The 23,567-nt window shown below is 54.9% G+C and overlaps 1 protein-coding gene across 1 annotated transcript; it reads right to left on the bottom strand.

Annotated features, from left to right (window-relative positions):
- Positions 1–1,228: 1,228 nt before the first annotated feature.
- Positions 1,229–17,997, bottom strand: CTSD (cathepsin D). The gene is made up of 9 exons (XM_030038563.2): positions 17,618–17,997; positions 16,985–17,141; positions 14,537–14,660; positions 12,775–12,893; positions 8,521–8,720; positions 7,229–7,351; positions 5,891–6,035; positions 4,834–4,932; positions 1,229–4,155 (listed from the first exon to the last, which is right to left on the bottom strand). The coding sequence occupies exons 1-9, from the start codon at positions 17,980–17,982 to the stop codon at positions 3,994–3,996; spliced, it is 1,494 nt and encodes a 497-aa protein (XP_029894423.1). The 5' UTR covers positions 17,983–17,997; the 3' UTR covers positions 1,229–3,993.
- Between the last annotated feature and the right edge of the window lie 5,570 nt (positions 17,998–23,567).

Consider the following 23,567-nt stretch of genomic DNA (forward strand, 5'->3'; position numbering starts at 1 on the left):
AACGGGAGGGCTGCTGTAAACCTGAGGATTTGCTGGGCAAGAGAACATCGGGCCGCGTGCAGGATGCTCGTGGGATGGGGGGAGCTCTTCTCCCTTCTAGAAAAGGATGGGTGGACAATTCGGGCTCTTGGGTTCTCCAGCTCTTGGCCAAGATCAAGCCTGTGATTGTTCCCACTGAGATGCAACGTTCAGTACTCACGGCACGTCTGAAGGCTTAGGCACAATCCCCTCAGCAGAAACAACACCCTCATATTCCAGTCGATAAATATTTGGCAGCGGATGACTTGCTCTTCCCTTGGGCTATTGAGGAATGGTGGGCTGCATGACTGGTTTTCAGGACCCAGCCAGCACTTTGGGTTAAATCCATCTCTTTAACGTAGGAGAACAGCTGATTGGGGTATTAAGGCATCCTGGGGGAACAGAGGCTCGGGTCATGCCAGTGGGGAAATCAGTTAAGCTCTCTGTGTGCTTAGATCTGCACTCAGAAAATGGGATGGGACTTGGCTGCATCCATCTTGCTTATGTAGATGATGCTTTTTTCAAAGTAAGGATTAGCTCTTATCTTCTACCTGGCACATGGGCCCTTCATTCTGCATTGGAGTCTCCAGCTCCCATATGTACAGCAGCACTAGGACTAAAAGTCACACAGGCAGGCAAGAGGGATGGATTTTTCCTACATTTTGACCCCCCCCGCCCCGTTCTTCATCACTGGGCTCTGGGAGCATACACTTCACATCCCAGTGGGTTTTAGGCTGGACGTAGAAACTGGAGTCCCACCTTGGCTACTACAGGACCGCTCTATGTCCCAAGACAAGCAGGAACTTGTTCAAGCTGGCCCAGAGGACTAGGGGACAACCTGAGTACCCTTGCTGAGTCCAAGGGAGGACTACCCTTGGCAATACTCAGCCAGGGGGATCTGGCCCCAGGAGAAGGCTGTAGGCTAGGAGAGATGCTGGGAGTGCCTGCTGCCCCAGTGGCATTGGGTCAGGCAGGTGACACTGTCATGTCACCCTACAGAGGCTGGGTTATGTTTTAATACATTGAAAATACAAACCCGACAGGCTCCCAGCGTGTTTCCTTATCAGAAAGAAGGGAAGGAACCCTTTTGAAACACAAGTCCACATCTGGGCGACCAGACATACTGGGACAACAGGTCAGGGAGACAGTCTCTGGCCACTGAGAAAAAGTTTGGCATCTCAAACTCCTTAAGGAAAGACCACTCTCAGAGTTAAGGGGGGAAATACTGTATTTTCTTTTCAGTTTTCTATGATGAGACAGTAATTCTGACAGCAAATTAGATTAAAAAAAACAGTCACGCGGTTAGAGTTTGGTTTAAAAATGCAAATAAAAGAACAAGGGGAGGAGGCCCATTCAGGGAAGACTACGATGAACCACTCCTCCAGCCTATCCTAAGGTATGTCACTCGGGGCATCGCTTTGGGCTGTGCTCTTTCCCCTGGCTGCAGTCTCCTGCCTGCCTGAGGACAGACATCAGCACAGCCTTGGGTTACCGCAGAGGCTATGACACAGACGGCATAAGGCATTGCACGCTCAGCAGAACCACGGCCCAATGGCTTGTTCTGGGACTGTGCTGCATGTCCCACTTAAATCTGATGCTGAAGACGTTGAAAACCCACTGCCAGCTCCACATCAGGCTTTCCCCCCGCATCAGTTCTGATTAGCGGGTACCTGAAGGTCTGTCTCTGTCTCGCTGCACTGAAGAAATCCTGCAGCTGGGAAATGATGTAGCAGGACTTGGAGGAGCTCTGGGCACTTAAATGGTGTGAAACCGGGGCTCTCCAGAGAAGTGCTGAATATCTGCTGATTTTGGAGTACCTATTGATGATTATTTTTTTGGTAACATGCTACTGTTCTCTAGCCAGTCTGCAACAGATGTCTGTAGGCGTCCAGATGCAGGGTTGCAGGTGAAGATTACTAGCAGGCAGAAGGAAGCTTTGGGAGCAGCATTTGTCACATCTGGGGTTGCAGGGGACAATGCACGTGACCCAAGTGTGCCCAGGCCTGTCCCCACTGCCCATGCCAGATCCCTCCAAGAAGTGAGGCATGGTTATAAAGCCAAACTGATCAGCTGTAGCGGGTGGGGACAGGGGATCTGCAGGCTATGCACACACTGTTCTCCCACAGCTCACCTCAGGACCTCTTCCCCACCTTTGCCTCTGATGCTTGTGGTGAATTCGATATTGGGGATGATGTATATGCATTTCACTGGCCATAACCATCTATTCACCCACTGCCCAAAGACCTTTCTTGGGAACTTCCTTGGCCCCACTGGTACTTCTGGCAGGATTACCAATGAATTTTGGGCTGCCAGGATTTTACTGTCTGTTTTGCCTGGTCTGGGGTCACGGCTGGTGCTGATCTGGTCCTCTTGCCACCCTCAGCTTTGCGCCTCACCTGCTGCCACTCCCTAACTTCAGGACCTGATCCGGTGCACTGGGAAAGCAAAGAGAGTCTTTTACTCCCAGCACAGGCTGGGATTCTTGGCAGATTCTCTTCTGCTTTCCAGTACTGCTTAAAACTCACTTTTATCATCCTCCCAGCTCCACCAGTGTTTGCCTACTGACACCAGCCCAGTGAAGCAAGCGGCTCCATATGCACAGATCTCGGCTCTCCAGGAGGATCTGCGAGCACAGCTAAATCAGCTACAACCTCTCCAAAGTGGGATTGTGCCTCACTCTGTCTGCAACACAGGGTGGACGTGAACAGAGCTCTCACCAGCATTAGTAAGGTGGAAAGCAGGTAAGGAGGGTGTAAAAGGCAGTTGGGTTTCAGGACAGCGCAGAAGGGAAAGCGAATGCAAGTCCAGCAGCTGCCACAGCACCCTCCTGCCCAGGAAGCTTGCTGGGTCTGCCAACTGTCCCTTGAGTTTTGGGCAGTTCAAAATGCTGTGAGTAATGTTTCCAAAAGGTCTTATGTGGCTGACAAACACCTACGGATTTTATCAGTGTGATTTTGGCTTGTAGATCACTTAGTTGCTTTAAGAAACATTATTCTCAACTCACTGGCTGCAGATGAAGCTGGGAAGATCTGCGGTTTGGGGAACCTGGGAGAAGTTCACCAAACTTGAGAGAACCCGTGTCAAGTGACTTTGCTCAGCAGAAAGCAGGGCCTCCGTGGCCATGAATTCAAGTGACCTCTATTAAATCCTATCTTGACCCCCTTTATATTCATACTCCCTGAAGAGTCCCACCAGCTGCAGCCCCCTTACAAATCCCTGTCCTGTTAGGTCAGGCACGCGGACATCATGCCTCCAGCTCTCTCGCTAGTGCCATCACTACACAAAAACATACCACCAGAGCCCTCAGGCTCTGAAACTCAACCCTTGGGCACGCTACTGCGATTCCCCCATTGCTCCAGCCCAGGATGTGCTCTCCTAGGACCAAGCCAGCACAAACCCACTGAGAAATGACCTAGCAATCGCTGCCTCAACCCATTGTGGAGGGGTGATGAAGATGGACTCTCCCCCATCTCCCGCTCCCCCACTCCATCAGTGAAAAAGCAAGAAGTAAATAACGTGCCAGACGGCCTTCCCCGTCCCTCTCCCCCAGTGCAGAAGCCCAAACCCAAGACCAGCCACACAGCCTCTCTGCAGGAACAGAGGCGTCAGGGGCTGGATCCAGCCAGCTGGCCCCCAGGAAGGAGACGAGGGCTGGGAGACGTGAGAGGGCCTTGTTCAGCTCTGAGAATCATTCTTAAAAACAAATACTGGAACACCTAGCAGTAAAGCAAGGGGCTACTCCAGCTGGAGTCATCAACTAGAGACCTCCCAGCACCACTTATTCAACGGAGGGAAAAAAGTAGCTAGCAGGGCACTAATGACTATTTTCCATGTAATTTTAAATCTAGTTCCATTTCTTTTTCTTTTTTTTTTTTCCTTTCCACTCACTGGGTTTCTAACCCTGGTAATCTTTCTCTATGGCTCCTGTGTGTGTGTGTAAGTGTGTGTGTGGCAGAGGCAGTGGGGGTCAGGCGCTTAGGCACATTTGGCAAAGCCAACAGAGTCGTTATCACGGTCAAAGACGGTGTAGTAGGGACCGATGAAGACATCTCCCAGGATCCAGAGTGGGCCCCCCGGGGGTGGGACATCCAGGCCTGAAAAGCCGCTCAGGCAGATGGTCTCTCCTTGTACAGAAACCTAGACAGAAGAGTGAGAGCTTCAATCCGAGGAGGTCCTCCCTTCCCTCAACCTCGCAAGCTGGGCAATAACACCTGCCAACGCTGGCTGCGCTTCAGCCTCTCCCAGCCTGAGATCCACAGCTTGCAAAAGTAATTCCCAACCCACTGCTCCCATGGCTCCAAACTCAGCTCCCCCTCCTAGAGTCCTTACGCAGCAAATCATCAAGTAAAGCCACACATGCCCATAAACCTCCCAGCCCACGCAGCTCTGAATTAGAGCCATTATTGAAATTCTGCACAAGATGGTCCTTGCAAGTTGACTCTGATGGCTCAAATGCCAGGCTGGTGGCCTCTGCTATGGTAAGGCTTCATGGCACCAGAATCCATCAGGAAAGGGCAAAATGTTTGTAGAAAATGACGCAACAGCCTGCCTGCCCTTCCTCTCCCATACTGCTATCCCTCATGAGCATCATGCAGGGGGTCTCATTTCCCCAGGACTTTGGTGAGGTTGCCTGGGTCTATCACCAGTGCCACCAGCCCGTCACCCCAACCTTTCAGACTCTTTCCCAAGTGCCAGCTCCAGTCTTGCTTTTCCTGCTCTTGCATTTTGTGTTTCATGGTTGAGATTTGAGTGGAGGAGGCAAAAGTTAGGCCCTGGGGGAGAAGCATAGGGCTGGCAAAAGCTGCCTGGACATACCTTGAAGACATACTGCTCTCCGGTGAGCTGGTAGGGCTTCCCTCCTAGTGTTAGCGTGACGACAGGCAGAGATGACACCTTATCACAGGGGATCACGTACTGAAACGGCAACAGTGAAGGTTTTAGATGGCAGCTGCCACACCGTCAGGAAAGGGCACGGTCTCTCCCGGGCACAATCATGTCTTTGTTGTGGTTTTCCCCAAAACCAGCTCATCTCAGGGTGCAGAAGAGGCTTGTGCTGGGGTAAGTGGGCTGCTCCCTGCCCAGGGCTGCAAGCTGAGGGGCCAGAGGGTTTTAGGGATAGGGATAGAGCCAAAACTTTTGGCTCTGCTGAGCCCCAGGGCCCAGCACCCGACGCAGCAGGGCTGGAGATCTTTCCTCTTCCACAGGAGTGGGAGACATGGCTCGGTACAGCCTAGAGACATAGACAGGGACTCGCAGTGTGAAGAACAGACAAAGCTGGTTTAATTAACACTGGCAAGTCTTGGGGAGGGTGGCAGGTCTAAGTCAGCTGCTGCTGCAGCATGGGGTCTCCGACACTGCAGAAAAGGCCTACAAGCATTCATGGCTCTGTGATTTGGGAGGGGTTTCAGAGCAGAGCATCCTTCCTAGAGGGTCCTTATAATCCCTGTTGCTTCACAGTTTCAGGGAGGAGAGGTGACCTTGTGAGATTAACTACGATGGTTAAAAACTTGGCAGGGAAGAGTTGTCATTTGCATTAAATATATTTGTATTAAAGTGCCTCTGAACTCACATTAACGTGAATCCTTGGCCACAGCTGCAACTCATACCCCTTCTCCTCCACCTCCCAGAGATGGGTGGCAGAAGTGACCCAAAGCCTCCCGAAGTTCATGGGACCTGTCCCTCTACTGAGAGATTAAGCAGGGCGGTGAACACTACCCTGGGGTCAAAAAACAGAGGCGTCCCTGCTATGCCAGGGGCTTTTCCAGGAGCAAAAGCTGGGAACAGAGAGCAGAGGGAGCAGAAGACCGGGGTCTCTAGAAGCATCTGGGTGCCGCGATGGCCACAGACTCCCACTTTCCCAGCCTGGCCTCACCTGGCCTTTGATGAGTGGTTTTGCACCGATGGCTGTCTGCAGCTCCTTCACTTCCTTGGTGGGGCCAGTGATGAGTGAGGTTCCTGTGTCCACAATGGCCTCGCAGCCCCCTTTGCACAGAGTCAGCCCGTTGGCAACGTCCACCCTGGGGAGAGATGTCCAGACAGAGACAACTCTTAGAGGCCTCCCAGCGAAGGCTGCAAGAAGCAGCAGGCAAAGAGTTGAAGATGGCTGAGCCTGGGCAGTATGCAGGCATGCAAGGGAGGGCTGCAAGAGACACCCAGGAAGGACAGATGCTCAGAAATACTGATGCAGCACCAACTTAGTGCACAGACCCCCTGGCTCCCTCTCGCCTGCTCCTGATTGAGCGGGTGTCTTGAGGTGTTACGGCATTTCTGCAGAGAGCCTGGACTGCTGCCTGCGTACCCTGCCTGCTACCTGCACTCCAGAGCAAGTACTGCAGCTAACGGGCATGTGAGCGAGTCAAGGGCAATGCATTAGGGACTCGTATGACCTGTGCTACTGCAAAAAGCAAAGGATTAAAGGGGTGGTGTGACAGCTGAGAGGGTCATGGGCAAGGGAAAGGTTCGTGTACATTGGAGAGGCAAGACAGGAGCTGCTTGGCTTCCTCACCCACATCGCGCTTCACAGCAGTGTGGACAGATAAAGCCTTCCAGCTAAGAGTCTGCCACGCTTTGCCAACGCAGCAGGGCTGGGGGAAGATGAGAACTAAAACCCTGTGCTGGGGAGGGATGCGATCCCTAGGAAAAGGACGCACTCTGATCACAGGCCGCTTTTAAGTTCCCATCACGTGGGAGAGCTCAGAATAGACTGTGGGGCTGGCGGCCGGCAGCTCAGCCCGCTCTCCTCCCCTCTGCCTCCAACAATGCGCACTGATTGCCACGCCGTGCCCTTCAGTCAAGGGCTGGCTTCCTGGGGCCTCATCCTGCTCCTCCGGAGCTGCGTGCAAGTGAGCCACGCAGCTTAGGCCTTGCTGAGAGCTGAGCAAAGCCTCAGCAGGGCTCGCCCTGCCTGCAAGAAGGACATGCGGCCTTTTTTTCCCTGCTTCGCAAGGGTGCAGCAGGCGTTTTCAAGGGCCAAGCTGTAAACAAGAGGTAAAGATTTTGCAGAACATCTCCTGCTGTTTTCTGCCTCTCCTCCCCTTCCAGCAACAAACAATCCAGCCTTAGGGCGGGATTTTAATCTCCTTTTTTTTGGTGTGGATGTGTTGCAGGGATAGAGATGATTCCTTTTCGGGGCGGGTCTCAGCCCAGCCCCAGGCGTGAGCTGTCTGCACACATGTCCCCATGCATATAGTCTGGTGGAGGGGGGACTTACGCATCCATGTGGACCTGCCAGTAGGCCTTGCGCGTGACGTTGACCCAGCTGAAGTCGCCACTGTAATACTTGGGGTCCGTCCCTCCCAGGAGCAGCTCGCCACCAGGCTGAGCTGTGGGGTCTCTGAAAAAAAAACCCAACCAATCCAAACACATGAACATCAGAGACAGGGCAGAACAAACCCCTCCATGTGCCCCCAAAATACATGCCGGGGTGCTTGGGGGTGAAGCACAGTATTAGCAGCATTGGAGACAGATGACTGACTTACATCATGCTATAATATGTCAATATAAGGACAGATACTGTGAGATAGGCTGGGGTGGGGACATGGGAATGTTTTGGCCCAGCCAAAGCATCTTGCAGCTTTTTGCCTGGTGCTTTCTCACGGCCACGTGGAGAAACTCACTGCAGAGAAGGGGGATGGCAAAGGGGAACTGAGCACTGACACAGGGGCCCCCCAAATAATCAGCTTGTAACAAACACCCGTGCAGGGTTGGACACGGCTGATGCAGCATTAGGTTATCTGCACTCGACTCCGCACCAGCCAGCAGCCTCAGAGCCGAATCCTCAAGGTTACCGTCAGATAAAAGCTCGCTGCTGAGCAGATGGGAAGAAATATGGTGATGGGGGAGGGCTGGCGCTTGAACGGCCAGCAGCAGCCCTCTCTGCCCTCCCTGCTCCTGGCATGCTACTTTTGGGCTGAAGTAGTTCAGAGTCCCCCTTTCGTGCCAGGAGGGTGATGGGGTGTCCTGTGGGGAGGATCAGTGGGTGTGAAGGCACTGGGAGCTGCAGAGGAGGATTTCCTGGGGGGTGAGGGAACGTTAGCCCCATCATTAGTGACAACCTGTGGGGGACATGCCTGCCTGGGAGGTGACATGGTGGTGGCCACGTGGCTCATGGATTTTGGCAACAGGCTGGGGCTGTGTTTACTCCCCTAACCGGGACCGCACTAGCAGCTTGCAATCTCATGATCACAACCCTGTTTATTTTTACTTCTCTTTCCTCTGGAAACATCCTCTGTCTCTTAATCAGTTAAGAAATCCAGTAGCAGATCTACCCAGCTTTTTATCAGTAAAATGGCTGCATTTCTGCTTCCCTTCTTAATTCAAAGCAGTAAACAGAAGAGATTTTGGCCTGACTGCTCCAGAAAGGAGACCTTGCTGAGACCTCCCCAACAGTGCTGGCCAGGGTGTAAACCGGCACACGGCATGAGGTGCTACCAGGAGACATAGAGAAATGCCCAGCTGGGCTTGCCCTTGCAACGAGAGGTGTGGCACCAAACCCAACACTACCTGTTCAGGTAGAATGAGAAGATGTTTTTCTCGATCAGCTTCTGTTGCATGATGTTATCGAAGAAAGGGGTGACCTTGTCCACAGAGATCCTTGGGAATGCCATGCCCAGGATGCCATCGAACTTGGCAGCGATGAACGTGATGCCTGGCTGTTTCACGGCCTCCCCGAAGATCTGGTTCTTGATTTTCAAGTTACCGAGCTGAGGGGAGATGGGGGGGGAAGGGAAAAGCAGATCGTAAAGAACACTGGCTTGGGGGACCAGGGCAGAAATGGGATCTCACTGAACACAGGCTGTAGTGCGTCCCTCAATACACTGCCACACTCCTGCCTGCTTTTACCCTTGCATTTGTAGGCAGCTGCAGAAACCCTGGTGCCACTCTCCTCAGGGTGAGGGGTACAGGGCACTCTGGCCACATAGTGGCAACTCCTGAGTCCCTGCAAAGCCCAGCGCGCCCCTAAGGGCAGGAGCCCCCCACTGCTCTTTGCTCACCTCACTCAGCCTTTCAGCCTTTTGCTGGGTCCCAGCACTGGCCATGCCATTTTGCAGACTTTGCACAGAGGGCCCTATATCACTTTGTCCTCCCTACATCCTTTCCCCTGTCGCCTACTTCATCCTTTCCTCCCAGTCTGAAAAGCTCTTGTGCTGCACCTTTAATCCTCCTCCCCACTCTGGACAACTTCTAAGTCATCTCTATGTCCTACCTCCTCGGGTGCTGCACCCGTGACCTGGTTGGGAGCACAAATCCCTCTCACCTCTGCCAATGACCCCTGTGATCTCCCCTGCATAAGAAACATCCCTAGGATACTGCTGTGTCTCCCAGAAGAGCCACCAGCCTGCAGAGAGCTCCTGTGGGAGGGGAGAAGAGCCAGCCAAGAAAGTGAGGTTGAGCCCGAAGCACGAAAATAGCAAGCAGAGTACTGTGAATGCAAAGGTCACCTCTCTTGCCAGCCATGAGAAGGACTGGTGTTCCCCGCTGGAAAGCTGAAACGCTTCGCAAGGGCAGATCCCAGGAAAGAAGGAGATCACAGAAAGCAAGATAGCTCTGCTGACGGGGAGCAGGATGTATCTGCTGGCTCCTGGCTGTAGCAGTTCAGGAGGTTTCCGAGCTTCTGGCTGACGACGGGCAATTTTAGAATCCGTGCTAGGACAATTTCAGCCTCTCAGCCTGCAGCTAGCAGCCCTGTAGTGAACCAGGCTGGACTGAAAAGCTGGCCTCTCCTACCTGATGGCAGATAACGATCCCTGTAAATTACTAATATCCCCCCAGGGTTAGACAGTGCAAGGCTGGGTTGGGCAGTGCTGGCTTTAATGGTATCGGAGACTTGCACTAGGAAAGGGCAATCGAGCCTTGCAAAAGCTAAAAGCCACAGGACAGGATGTGGGGCGAAACAGCTCACAGCAACACATCCGCTTGCCGGCGCGTGGCAAGTGCCCCCGTTGTATGCCACAGGTTTACAAAAGCCACCACTCCACCACTTGGCACAGCTGGTCCTGCAGCAGCTCAGAAAGTTCAAAAAAGCTTCCACTTAAAAAAAAGTAAAATGCAATGGACTGATAAAACTGAGCGCCAGGTTTGTTGAATATTGTCCTGGTTGCACATCCCAAGAGGGAGGCAGATATCTGCTTGGTGGTGGGGTCTCAGCAGACCCTGCCCACACTTGGTCCTCAGCGGGACTGAAAGCCAAGAGCATCTTTAGCAGAGCACTGGTGCCAGGTGACAGATCCTTTGTCTCTCCCTCGGCTGGCTCTCGTCCAGACACAGAGAGACCAAAAACCATTACTAGTGGATGGGTGTGCGGTGGCTGCCCTTCAGCACTTTGCAGACAGGTGTCGGCACCCTGCAGCTCGCCTGGCCTCCCTGTTAGCGGCCTCAGCCAAGCGGGCAAGTGCCGGATGGCAAAGGCAGACTAGAGGTGAGGGCCTCCGTGGCACGGTTTGGCAGCAGGGCTTGGGGCTCCCCTCTGCAGAGGCAAAGGGGAGAGGTGAGGAGGGGCATCTCCTGTGTGGCATATCTGCACTGCAGCCCTAGGAGAGATGGGGCCACATCGCCATGTGCCGCACAGGCAGTGATGTCTCCTCTGGTGTCCCTGAAGGACATCCCAAGGTCAGACTGCAATAAAGGGATGAGATGCCTGAGCAGCAGAGGGCTGGCTGAACCCGCTGCTCTTTGGAGAGCGAGCAGCACTGGGGAGTATGGTGCTTTGGGGCATCATTCCTCCACAGAAAGAGGCAGGATGTTCGACATGAGCTCATCACTCTCTCCCAAAAAAATTCAGGGCTGAGGGACTCTGGACCACCTGCCAAGCAGCACCTTTCAGTCAGATGTCAGTGCTTACCACAAGCTGCTGTGGTAGATGCTTCCACCCATCGGGATGGCTGGAGCCGAGAGGGTCACCCTGAAGGCTGTTTCAATGTCTTGTCTTTCCAGACTACACCCAACTGGGAGCTTGCCTATGGGATGTTGTGCATCAGGGAAAGCATCTTGGTGTCCAAGCTAAAGGTCCCTGACCCTCTGAGTTGGCCCTGCTCCTCCTGTGTACTGCAAGTGTGACACTGCTCAGGCTCCATGCAAAAGGTTTCTCTTGCTTCTGCCCAGACAGAAATCAAATGCTACAAGCTGTGCCAGCTGCCAAGAGCCATCCCCACTTCCCGAACAAGCTCAGGAGCAAAATCCTACCTCTGAGTCGCTGGGAAGTGGAGAGCTAATTAGCAAGTAGGCATTAGGGTGATAATTACAAATGAAAATAAAAAAAGAAAAAGCTGCAATTTTCCTTCTGACTCACTTCAGTGCCTGCATTAAGCCGGAAAGCGCCTGAACCAGCCCACACTTTCACAGGACAATAAAGTTCGCTGTTTGCCTTGCTGCCCTGCTCTATTACTGGGACAAACACAGATGCCTCCACCTCCATCTGTATTTTGCAAATGTAATGTAAGAGAAACCATTAATGCTACGTACATGGTGCCTTCATTTGGCGAGAGCTGTGGGAAGGCTCAGATGGGTGGCTTTTTTTGCAGCAGGGTGATTCTAAGCGAACCGAGGGATGTGGGAAATAAATGGCATGAAACAAAACTGAAATGGTCCCGAAGCTTGGTGGGCTGCAGGAGGCAGAGCACAAAACCAGAGGTGCAAAGCTGCTGGCAGCCCCTGTGGCTCTCCCCCACAGCCTTGTCTGCACTGATTTTCAGGGTTCACGGAGCCCATCAAAAGCCCTCTCCCCCAAAGAGGGTCCTGCACCCAGCCTGAGCTGCTGGCATCTTTGGATGCAGCACAGAGGCAATGGCTAGCCTGAAATTTTCCTGCTATAAGGATGGGCTAAAGAGTGCTCCTTGCATGAGCCACCCACTTCAGGCTCCTCTTGGATATTCTTCTTTTGATCCCGATGAAATTGGTAAGCCAATACTTTTCAGCTGAACCTAACATGGAAAACCCCAAATCCCTAGATTTATGTGCTTATTCAACACTTTTGCTTTGTCTCACCCCTGCAAAGCAAACATATGCTCTTATCCCTGCCAGGAGACCAAGTAATCTGGGAGCACGTGCGCTGCTGACCTTTGGCAGCTGGCAAACGCCTACGAGCATCTGTACCTGGGAGGCAGTTGTAAAAGGCACCCACCATTCACAGGACAGAAAGCTCAGCCTTTGCTCACTGAAAAGGAAATGATGGAAAGCAACCACCAGCAACGCGGCTACCTCAAGTTGGGCCCTGAATGCTGCTGGGGAACCCCCCCGAGGTGTTACACAGCCTTTGCAAACATAAGCACCATTTCTTGACATGAGACCAGGATGGGGCAGTGAAGAGCCCATTTCTGGCCAGTATTTGGGCAGCTTCCCATGTGGACATCCACTACCGCATGGATATTGGCCTGGAACAAGCTGGGCACCACCAGCAGCCTGTGCAGAGGTGCTGGCATGCACTTGGGCTAGGAAATTTCTGGGGTCAGGAGGAAAAGGAGGAAAAGGGTTGGAGGGATCAGCCAGAGACCATGTTTGCAGGGCACCACGTGTGCAGTCCACGCTCCTAGCCTGCTGACCTGCTGATTAATACCTTCCCCCTTCTCTGCCTGCCTTGGTCATTGCCAACTCCTCAGCCATCATCACCACCTCATTTCAAAGCAATTGGAAACATGGCACTGAAGCATGCTTTATACAAGTAGGACACTTAAGAAGGGAGACCTGTTGAAATCAAACGGCTTAGAGCACTCTGCTGAAAGCAGGCTGGGGCAGCTCGGGGCAAGGGCAGTTGTTACTCACCGTGACGGTGTCCTGACTGAGGTACCCAGAGAGGCTCCCCGTCCCGTAGTGGATGGCGAACTCGGTGCCGTTCTCCACATAGGTGCTGGATTTAGAGGCATCGTACTTGTGGTGCAGCACTGCAGCCAGGGAGAGGGACACAGAGGGACATACAACATTAGTGCTCCATGATACCTAGGGCTCCCCGATACCTAACCCCACACCACCTGGCTCATCAGGACAAATGGACACTCAGCAATGTTAAGGTGGGCCTGAACCCAGCATTTGCCAAGCCCAGACTGCTTAACAAAGCATTTCTGACGTCTGGGGAATTAGGTGGGCAGATCCAATTTGGCTGTTAAATCGGATTTGGCCAAGGGGTATTAAAAGCCTAGAGCCTACGTAGCTGGTGTGTCAGGGTGTGTTAAGACAGCAGAGCGAAACGTTTCCCCCCGTGCCACGGAAAACCAGGGTGGCTTTAGATATAGCCTACTCTGGGCACGAACATTTTTAATGGATTTATCTGTTTCTTTTGCTAAGACTAGGTGGAAATTTTTTTACATGGTCACTCTTTTTTGCACAGAGAGGGCTCAAAATATTCTTTTATTTGCAGAGGAGAAGGGCTTTCCCCTAGTCTAAGCTGCTTTTCCTCTTGGAAGGGTTGGGAACTGTAAGATATCCCCGGTTTTATGGCCAGGCAGATACCTCCTCCGCAGATTCCTCCTGAGTCACGAGTTGGGCAGCGGCCTGTGGCAAGCTCGGCCAGCCCAGCTCCACAACTGCTTGCTGAGCGGGGCAGACAGCGGCTGAGGACGAACCAGCCGAGCCCTATGGAAACCTACACGCTACACAGGGACTTCCCCAGCTGGGCCGTCTGGATCCCAGTCTGGCACAACGTTAGGCTCATTGCATACTCACAAAACAAGCCTTTGGTCCCAGCACCTCCCGCGCCACTGCCTTGGGAAACCAGCTCCCTGCTACAGAACAAGAACCCCAAGACAGACTAGGTCTGGACCTCACCACCCTACCTACTGTTCTAGATCTCATTTCACGCATGCAAATAAAGGTCCGTCTCCCCTCTGGGCGCTACAGGACCATACAAGAAGTCCAAATTTCCTCCCTATCCTCATCGAGCACTGTGGGTTGCCTTTCATGGTTGCATTTGTTGTCTCCGCAGGTTTCTCTGCTCTGCTTAAGCAGCACAGACAGTGGATTTTAAATGGCATTTTGCCATAGATGGGTTTGACACCTTCAACTGTGGAGGTTTATTGTGTAGGAATGCCACAGAGCAAAAAAACTTGTAGTCCCTAAGACATTCTCACCTCATCGTGCCTCCCTGGCTTTTGTTAATTATAAATCCATAAACATGCATGCACATGCTCCATGCGGCAATAAAGCAGAAACTAGGACAGTTTGTATCAGATCTGGCAAGAGGCTGATTTTTTTTCACCAGCCTTGCGCAATGGGGCAACAGCAGCGTCGGTCTGTAATTTGGGGAGAAACATCACAACCTGTGATGCTGCTCCCTGGCTGCAGGGCCGAGGCTGTTGGGGAAGGTTTGAAGCTGTGTGGGTGACGCAGAGGGGAAAAAACAGGAAGGGAGTAATGAAGGATTGATGTGGGAGGTTGGGATCCTATTTCCAGCTCTGACCCTAAAGACCCCATCAGCCTCTGGCAAGCCCGTTCATGCTGCTGCCTCAGTTTCTCCTCTTGCAATGCCAGGATCTGCATTTTGCAGGGAAGAAGAAGCTGTTGAGCCGTGGCTGCCGCCAGTGACACTTACAGCAAGCGATGTCCAGCAGGTGACAGTGCACAGATGGCACCCAGAGGTTGGAGGATCCAGTGTCGAAGACCACAGTGAACTTCTGGGGGGGTGTTCCAATGCCGATCTCGCCGTAATACTGGGCCTGCAAAGGAGGAGAAGGGAGCCATGAGCTGAGGCAGCCAGCTGAAAACAGGGATTAAAAACCAAAAAAATCTCTTAGGATTGAAAAAGGGACCAGCTTATTATCTAGACACTGCCCTCCTCTTGTTTTTTGGCAGTAATGGGCTCCTAGCCTTCCTCCTCTGGAAGGGAGGCTCCCCTTCGCTGTTCACACCTCATTACAGCGGGTGTGAAAAGGATAAATTGGGGAGGAGAAGTGGGATGGGTGCTTGTGGGGGAGGACTTTTGGGGCAGGGAGACAGGGCAGAAGACAAGGGGGAAGGTCTGCAGGCTGGCATGCAGTTCACTATACGGAAGAGAAAAAAGATGGGAGAAAGCCAAGCAAAACACCTGCGTTATTGAAAAGCTGAAACTGGCTAGGAAGCTGCTTTGCTGGCGAGTTTGCAGAGGAACTGTGGGTTGCAGCGAGCAGCAGCTCTGCCTGCAACGGGTTGAGGTACTGCTGCTGGGGCTTTTGATGTGGGCTGGCGAGCCCCTGGGGTGAGGAGGAATAAACAAATGCTAAGTCGTGGGCATCGCAAGACTTTGGAGGAGGTGGAGGGAGAAAAGGGCATCAGCAGCACCACCAGAGAGGGATTTAGGGCTGCGGGGTGAGAGTTTGGGAGAAGTCCCTGTAGCGCAGGTATCCGATGGATACCCCTCTGCTCTTCATGCATCTCTGCTGGGACTGGAAGAAACCTGAGTGGCTGAGGTGTTTGCAGGGCATCCCTCTATCCAGAGGGAAGAGGATGAATGGGGAATGCTTGGCAGGTCCTGGACGGGCCCGTTCTTCCCCAGCCCTCCCAAAGGGGCAGAGCGCCATGTCATGCTTGGAGAGCAGCTGGATCAGGGCCCTGGAGAGAAGGCTGAGAGCAAGGGAAGTCAACCTGTGGCCTTTCCAAACCCGCCAGGTACTTAATTAAGGGGGGAAGGGAGAAAACAGGATTATCAAAGCTGCTCACCTCCTGTGCGCTTAGTTTGCAAGGGTTGCTCACTGAGTAATTAATAATCCATTGGAATTAGCTGTAATGGGGAGGCAGCACTTGCTGCCAGTGATTCTGTAATTATTGCTGGGCCTTGAAAATTAACGCCTGGTATAGGGGCCCCGTACATCATAGACACAGACCCGTGAGGGGTCCCAGGGGCTGGTGGGGACCATACAGGGTGGTCTAGGGAAAGCTGTGCCTTTCATCCCAACAGCTCCTCTGGCAGCAAGAGCATTTTCGGCCAGGCTGGGAGGGGTCCAGAGGTCCCTTATGTCCCACTGCAGGTTGCGCTAGTCCCTCTGGGACAAGTGAGTGGAGTCTTTCCCCAAGTGGCAGCCTGAGCTGCAGTTGCAAGAGACAATGCCGTGGTGCAACTGCTAGCGCCCTGGCTTTCAACACCGCTGATTAAAACACCGGCGGCCCTTCCCAGCACAGCCCTGGCAGGATGGTGCTGGCTGGGTGACAAGAGCCCCCGGGGAAGGGGAGCAGAGGGGAATATCCTGAATTAACACCCAAATACCTGGTGCCAGCTTTATTCTGCTGGCCAGTGCTCACATCCCACCCCCCAAGAGCCACGAGGTTACCTGGTGGGGAACCCAGAAATAGGAAACCCCACACGTCTGGCAGCTGGGCAAGGGCAAACCTCACATCCTTTACCTAGCTTCTCCTTTTATCGCTGCTTCCACCACAAAGGTCCCTTTGCTCCTTAAGCCGCTGAGAAGAAGGTGGAGGTACAGGGTGGCTTTTCCCAAGGCCGTGCAAAAGATGAAGGATAGCAAGAGGAAGTGTCCTGCACCCCCAGTCCCATAGCAAGCTGGTGCCCAGACTGAGCCCTCTTTTCCTACCCCATGCTCACTCTTTTATGCCCCAATGCCACAAGGAGTGGAGCATGCTTTTTATGCCCGTCTTGCAGAAAGTGGAGCCCAAAGGGGCCAGAAAATGCTAGGAAGGACTGCAAGTGAGCAGGCCCCTATTTACGATCATTACTTAGTGACAAAGGGGAAAGGAAATAGGTGACAGAAGCTGCAGAGCTCCCACTTGGGTGGCAGTGGGTTATTATTATTATTTTAATTATTAGTATTAGTATTTTTAGTTTAGCAACTTTTGGCAACCACCCACCAAGCCGCAGGGGTGCATGAATCTCTCCTACAGGATCAACATCTCTCCCTCTTTCACTTTCCTGGCTGTGGTGGGATGGCAAGGCTGGCACGTCCCACCACCCGCCCGGGATGGGTACCCCCAGAAGTGACAGCCAGGCGACTGGCATCACGCTGGGGTCCGCTGCAGTTGGGGGGTGGTCGGCGGAGGGGCTGTTACTCACATCCATGTAGTTCTTCAGGATCTCCGGAGTGGGCTCAGCCAGGTCAGCGAAGCCCAGCTTGAACTTGAGGAGCTGGGTGAGGGCGTTCATGTCCGGGATCTCGCTGCCCACCTCGTTCAGGACGCGCCGCATGGAGGGGAACTTGGTCAGGGGGATCCTGCAAGGGGAGGGCGAAACGCCCACCTGTTAATGGGAGTGTGTGTGTGGAGGGGTCACCCCGGGGAGGGGGGCCACATGGCTCCGCCGAAACCAGGGGACCCACCAGCATGGAGCGGGCGAGGTTTGGGCTCCTGCCAGCCCCCCCCGTGCTGGATCTCCCGCGCTCGGTGCTTTTCCCAAAGCCGGAGGATGGGGGGGGGAGGGAGGGCGGCGGCGAGTGGCTACCAAAGGTCACCGGGAATAGGGGAAGCCGGAGCGAGACCCCTCCATAGGCAGGGCATCAGCCCTGAACCCCCATCTGGGGGGGTCCCAGCCCTCCTCCCCTCTGCTTTAACGGTGGGAGAACAGCACCGGGGCGGGGGGGGGTGCCTGCGAGAGGAGCCCGGAGGCCACCACTGCACCAGCACCTGGGGTGCCTGTCCCACGCCCCCCCCCCCAGCCCCCCCAGCCCCTGAGGGACCCCTCTCGGCTCACCTGATGAGGGCCGCGCAGGGCCCCGCCAGGGTGAGCAGCAGGAGGAGGCCGCGGGGCCCCATGGCGGCGGTGGCGGTGGCGGTGGCGATGGCGGTGGTGGCTGGGGGGGGCACCGAGGCCGGAGGGTCCCGCTGCTGGCAGGCCGCGACGCCGCCGTGCCCGGCTGCCTTCCCTGTTTTTGTAGGAGCGGCGGCCCCTCTCCAGGGATTTTTCGAGTCAGCTGACGGTCTAAAATTGCAACCAGCGGCGTCACGTGAGGGCGGGCCGGGGCGGGGGCTCCCGCGTGGGGTGCGGGGCCGTGGGTGCTGCCTCACGCCCCCCCCCTCCCCAAGTCCCCAGGCCTGACCCCCGGTGCCTCGGCCCATGACTCAGCCTCCGGGAAAAGGGGAATAAACACCATTAAAAAAATCACGAGGCGCCCCGCCGGCCGCGCGTGCTCGCTTTTGTTCTGTCTGTAACTTCCTTTTTGTTGCTTTTATTTTTGTCCTTTCCAGGTTTTCTGGCTTTTCTCTCTTCCCTGGGGAGAGGGGCACCCCCCCCCCCGGCCAGCAGCCCCCTGAAACCCCGCTGAGCGCAGCCCCCAGCCCCAGCCTGGCACGCTGAGGGCTCAGCCTGCCGGAGGCCCACGGCTGCTCGGGGATGTCAGCCACGCACCCACTGTCACCAGTGGGGTTTAATTTTGCAACCAGGCTCACCGGGACGTCTGCACCACCCCGGCCAGGGGGGCCGTGGCAGCCCCCCGGCCCCATGCTTCTCCCTGGCCCCAGGATACCCCCAGTTTGGGGGGACTCATCCCTCCAGGCTGGGTTTTTTGGGGGGTAGATGGGCATATCCTGGACCATAGCTTGTTTGGGAGGGGCCGTGGGGGACGTTGCCAAGCTAGATGTGCCCCCCCTCGAAATGCCGCCGTGGCAGTACTGGGCCGCTTACAGCCATCGAGGATGATGCTGGTGCCGGGCGGGAGCGCTGGGACGGGCTCTTTTCTACCTCCTGGCTCAGAGGTGCCACCCTGCCAGCTTGGGAGGTGGCGGATGGAGCTAATCTCTGCCCAGTTCGCCCTGACCGAGCTCTTACAGAGCCACGAGACTAGCTGGGAAAAAAAATACAAATAAAATCGGATTTATAGACACTTTCCCTTCCAAGTCCTGAGGGCTAGGGGTGTTTGTTTTCTGCTCCTGCTTGTGCCCAGCCTCGGGGATGGGAGAGCAGCAGCCCGTGGGAAGAGCCGGGCACTGCTGGAGTGGGGGACCCCTGGCTTCATGATGGGGTCCCTGTCCCTTGCCCGCCTCCTTCATGTTCATGCAACTTCTGGAAAATCACTGGGTCGTGTTGCTAGCACCTTGCTTGCACCATATCCTCCCCACCCTCCCTCCCTGAGCCTCTTCCATCTTCCCACGGCCTCACGCAGCATCCCGCTGCCCCAGGTCTGTGCTTCCCGACCCTCAACTGTGGTTCGTGCCGAGTGTTTTTAGGGGGTATTCCTGCCCTCGGCTGTGGCTTGTCCCACTAGCTCTCCAAATTGCCATGCCTCGGTCAAGTGGGGGGTATTGGGAAACCTGCCGCCTCCCTGTGGAAGATGGCACTCACTGGGATGCGGTTTTCCGGAGCGATGGCTGGAGGCATTGCTGAGTCTGCCAGCTCCCGTTATTTCGGCCAGCCCCCGCTTCCCTCCTGCCCCGCGGGCATGTGGTCAAGGCGAGTGCCGCTGACCCTGAGTCAGCAAAACCCAGCGCCCTCCTGGCCCCGCGGCACTGCGTGACTCAGCAAAACCATGCGTGGCTCTTTTTGGGCAAGGGACCAAGGCGTGGCATGTCCCCAGCATCTGTAGCCCAAGCCCAGAGGCATCGCTGCTGCCGCGGGCTCCAGCTTGGGGGTATCCTCCTCTTGTCCCCCTGGGTACCGGCAGCCCTGGCACTGAGTGCCCATGGGTGGGAGTGGGTCAGACATAAACTAACCCAACCGTGGTCCCACTCAAGCAAACCCACCCTCCCCAGGGGCTCTAAACCCCTTTGCAAATATGCTTTGCAGACAAAAAGGATAGTCCTGATGCTGGGCCCGGGGCTTCCCTACACCCTTTCAGGCTCTCTCGGAGCCTGCAGTGGAGCTGGGGAGGTACCAGCCCTCCTCCCTCCTCTTTGAAGTGGTTGGGAAACCATAGCTGGCCAGGCAATGTGCACCTGGCCCCCGGGCTGGGGCACCTACGGCATCTCCTCTGTGAGCATTTCCAGTCCAGCCAGTCTCTCCCAGCGTCTCGTGGCTACAGAGCGGGCTCTGGCGTGCAGGGATGGGCTGGTGAGGACAGCACACCATGCTAGCCCCGTACCATCACACGGTGCAGAGCAAAGTCCTTCAGCAGGGTCAAGCAGTCCGGACCCAGTCTGTGTCTGTTTTTTTAATTCCAAGGGATTAAGGGCAAGCTTTGCTGTTAGCAAAGTTGTTATGAACAAGCCTTAGCTTGGGCTTCGTGGTAGCAGGGCTTGTGTCTGCATCCGGAGCTGCTCCCATACCAACACGAGAGAATCGCTGCTTTTAGACATGCTTCTCTAAGCAACTTATGTGTCCATCGCACCGGTCAGCCCAGACGCTTCCCAATGGTTTATTGGGAAAAAGGGAGGACAGGGTTGTGTCAGGGAACGTTACAATACTGATCCTCTCCTGAATGCTCACAGGCTGGGAAAGGGATGGGGGGCTTATCCCCAGAGTGTTTAATTTGGCTCCAGCCCTTGGCACCAGTGGTTTCGGAGCTGACGCCACTGTGCCTGCGTGCTGGGGGACCAGTGGGCCCAGCAAGGAGCCAGGATTTCTGCATTTGGGCTCCCTCAACACCTCTGTGGGATGTTTGCCCTGATGTCAAAGCCTTGGGAGGTACAGCGGGGATGTTTAACCAGGAGCTGGGAGCACGTCTGGGTATTTATAGGCTGGGACCATGAGAGTTGCACCATGTTATCTTCAAAAGATAGACTGGCATGAGCCTGGCCTTAGGCGTTTTTACACATTTTTCCTTGCTTGTGGAGCAAGAACCTGAGTGCCGCAGCTGAGGTGTCTGGAGCGGGCAGGGATGTGCAAGAGATGGCCAAGGGACCTGTCCCTCCTTGCTCCCATTTTCAGCACGGTGGATGAACCCCTTTCCTTGCTGGTCTGTCTCCCTGGCCCCCCGTGTCCCCGCAGCTCTGGTGGGTGAGCCGGAACGCCATCCCCCGTGGCCACGGCCCTGGGTGTGGGGTGACGCGCCCCTAGGAGTGGGTCATGCTTTCGCAACCTCAATCCCTGCCAGAGAGGATTCCCAAAGGCGGGGAGGGGGGGCGTCGAATGACTCAGCCCCAACGGCTCCCGCAGGGAGGAGCACCCTGGCCCCAGGAGATTGGGGTACTCTCCGCGGGTGATGCCAGGCTGTCCCGCCTGCCCTTTGCCACAGACCTGATGCTGCTTAGTTTCAAACTCTTTATTTTTTGGGGGGCTCTAGCAGCTCCCCCATCTGCAGTCTGGCAGCACTCTGTCAGGGATGCTACGGTGGCGCCTTTCTCCTTACACATGGCTGTGTGTTTGCCTTCACCCTTTCCTTGATTTTTTTTTTTAAATTTATTTATCACAGCGGTAGCCAATGCCCTGAACTGCAATGACATAATGGGCAAGGAAAGCTTCGGTTCAGAAATGCCGATTATTTTTTGGCCAAGAGGTGTCAAATGCAAAGCTGCAGGTGGGATTTCTAGAGGACAAACATCTTCTTTAAATTCAGAAAAACGGGTTTGGGATTTTGCAGCTTGTTGCTAAAGGATAAAAGAAAATTATTCCTTGGTTTGAGCTGAGCAGAGCCTACAGGTGCACAAGCCTGGGCAGGTCTGGTTGCAAACACCCTGACTCCAACTCAAGGTCCTGGTGCCAGTGTGAACTGCTGGATGCAGCTAATTAGCGGAGCCTGATTCACCAGCCCCAGGCCCCCGAGCGAAGCGGTGGTAACTTTTTCCTGGTGCAGTGCCAGGACCTCACCCACTCCCAATGCTGTTTCCTAAACTGACGTACAATTTGCAAGGTGAGGGTACGTTTTCCAGCGGCACCGGCACATCCCAAATTACGCCCTTTTTCTGGGTGACTGTCACAAAAGCAAACCTGAAGGTGCTTTAGTAGCAGCTCTGGCTGATGGGAAACCTGGGAGCAGGGGAGGGGTTGCACTGAGCATGGCAAAGGGACTCATCCAGGCCGTGGCCACCATGTCCCAGCTCTGTGGGCACTGGGGGAGGTGTCCTGGGCATCACGGGCGGTGACAATTCCCAGCCCATCGGTGCTGGCTGGGGCTGGTTTGGAGGCAGAGCTGGCCAGCAGCCTGCTTAAACATTTTTTGGCTTCCAGCATGGGCTGCAGTGACCTTGGGGAGATGCTAAGTGGAGTTGCAAAAGGCTTAGGCTGGGTGGTAATTGTTCCCTTGGTGTCTCCGACATAGCAAATCCCGATCCCAGTGGCGGGTGAGGGTGGCTTGCTGGCAGCTGGGTGGCATGGCTGGCTGTCACGATGGGCAGGAGCCCTGAGCGTGGCTCCATCTCCATCAGGGCCGTTTGTAGCAGCCTTTGAGCATGGGGTGCTTTCACGCCAGTGGACCTTCTTCATCAGATCCTGCTCTTCCAGCCTTTCCCCTAGCTAGTTAACAAAAAGAAAGGCTGTATGCAGCAAAATGCTTATGGTCTTTAAGCCTGTGAGCTGCCCTGGTGTCTTTACTAGGGCTTACTTGTACACCGCCTTGCCTCGCTGGGCTGCTGCCAAACTCGACATCGCCCGTCCCCACGTCCCACGCCCTCCGCGGCCCTGCCCAAATCCCCGCCGCCCCCACACCACCTGCGCGCACCTGACCCCGCTCGGCGTCGGACGTCCTTCCGCATCCCCCGGCCTTCCTCCCCCGCGGCCGGGGACACGCCTAGCACCCACCTTGGGGAGGACGGGACCTGCCTCGCTCCGGCCGCCCGCCCCGTCCTCTCCTCGGGGCAAGGGATCTCGTGGTGTTTGCCTCACCGGAGTTATTTTGCAGCAGGCTGAAATTGCCGGGGACGGGCAACAACAACCCCGGCAGGCGCTGGCAGCAGGCAGCGTGACCGGCGGCTGACGGGATGGGGTGGTAAGTGGCAACGATGGCATCAATTCATCGCCTCCCACGCCAGGATGTGATGGGGAGCGCTGAGACCCGGCTCACCTCATCGCCCGCCTTGAGCAATCCTTGCTGCGTTCCCTGGGGCCGCACGAGCCTGACTTGGGGCAGGGGGGCTATCGGCTCGCCGGTGGGGTTTCCGTACACAATGCAAAGATGTGCCTCCAGCCACATGCGAGCACGCCATCCATCTCATTTTCTTTGCCAGCACTAGATGTCATTTAATTATTTCCTTTAATTTCCAGCCGAAGCTGCCCTGAGAAGACCATCATTTATACAATCACATCTCCTCCATGTGACAAAGTACTGAAGCATTTGAGCTTCTGGTCCTGGGAGAAGGGTGGGCTCAGAAAGGTGAGGGTCAACACCCCATGGTGACCCAAGGATTGGCTTAAAATTGCAATGTGTTTCCTTGGAGGGGGAGCAACCACCCAGCTTCCACTGGTGATTTGGTGAATCAGTCCTGACCTCCTGGGGCAGTTGTTGCTGTGTGAGTATGTCCATAAGGCTCTTAATTCCTACCTATTTATCGTTGCCTTTCTCCTAAGCTCCAGCTTCACTTGCTGCCGCAGCCAGCATTTTCCAACGTGCCTGCCTGGGGTTAAGATCTTGAACCCATGTTTAAGCACCTTGGCAAACACAGTCTGTGGCTTTGCACACCCTCTCTTTGAGCTTCTGCACACAAAATACCCTGTTAATAATTATTTGCAGCGTGGGACTTGGTATGTCAGCCTCTCTGGCTGTGAACCCCTGAGTGTTTCCCAAGGAGCTCTGCCACCAGGGTGGCTTAGGGTTAAGGTTATGGTCAAAAATGTG

The sequence above is a fragment of the Aquila chrysaetos genome, chromosome 16 (genome assembly GCF_900496995.4).
Source record: "Aquila chrysaetos chrysaetos chromosome 16, bAquChr1.4, whole genome shotgun sequence".
NCBI classification, from domain to species: domain Eukaryota; kingdom Metazoa; phylum Chordata; class Aves; order Accipitriformes; family Accipitridae; genus Aquila; species Aquila chrysaetos.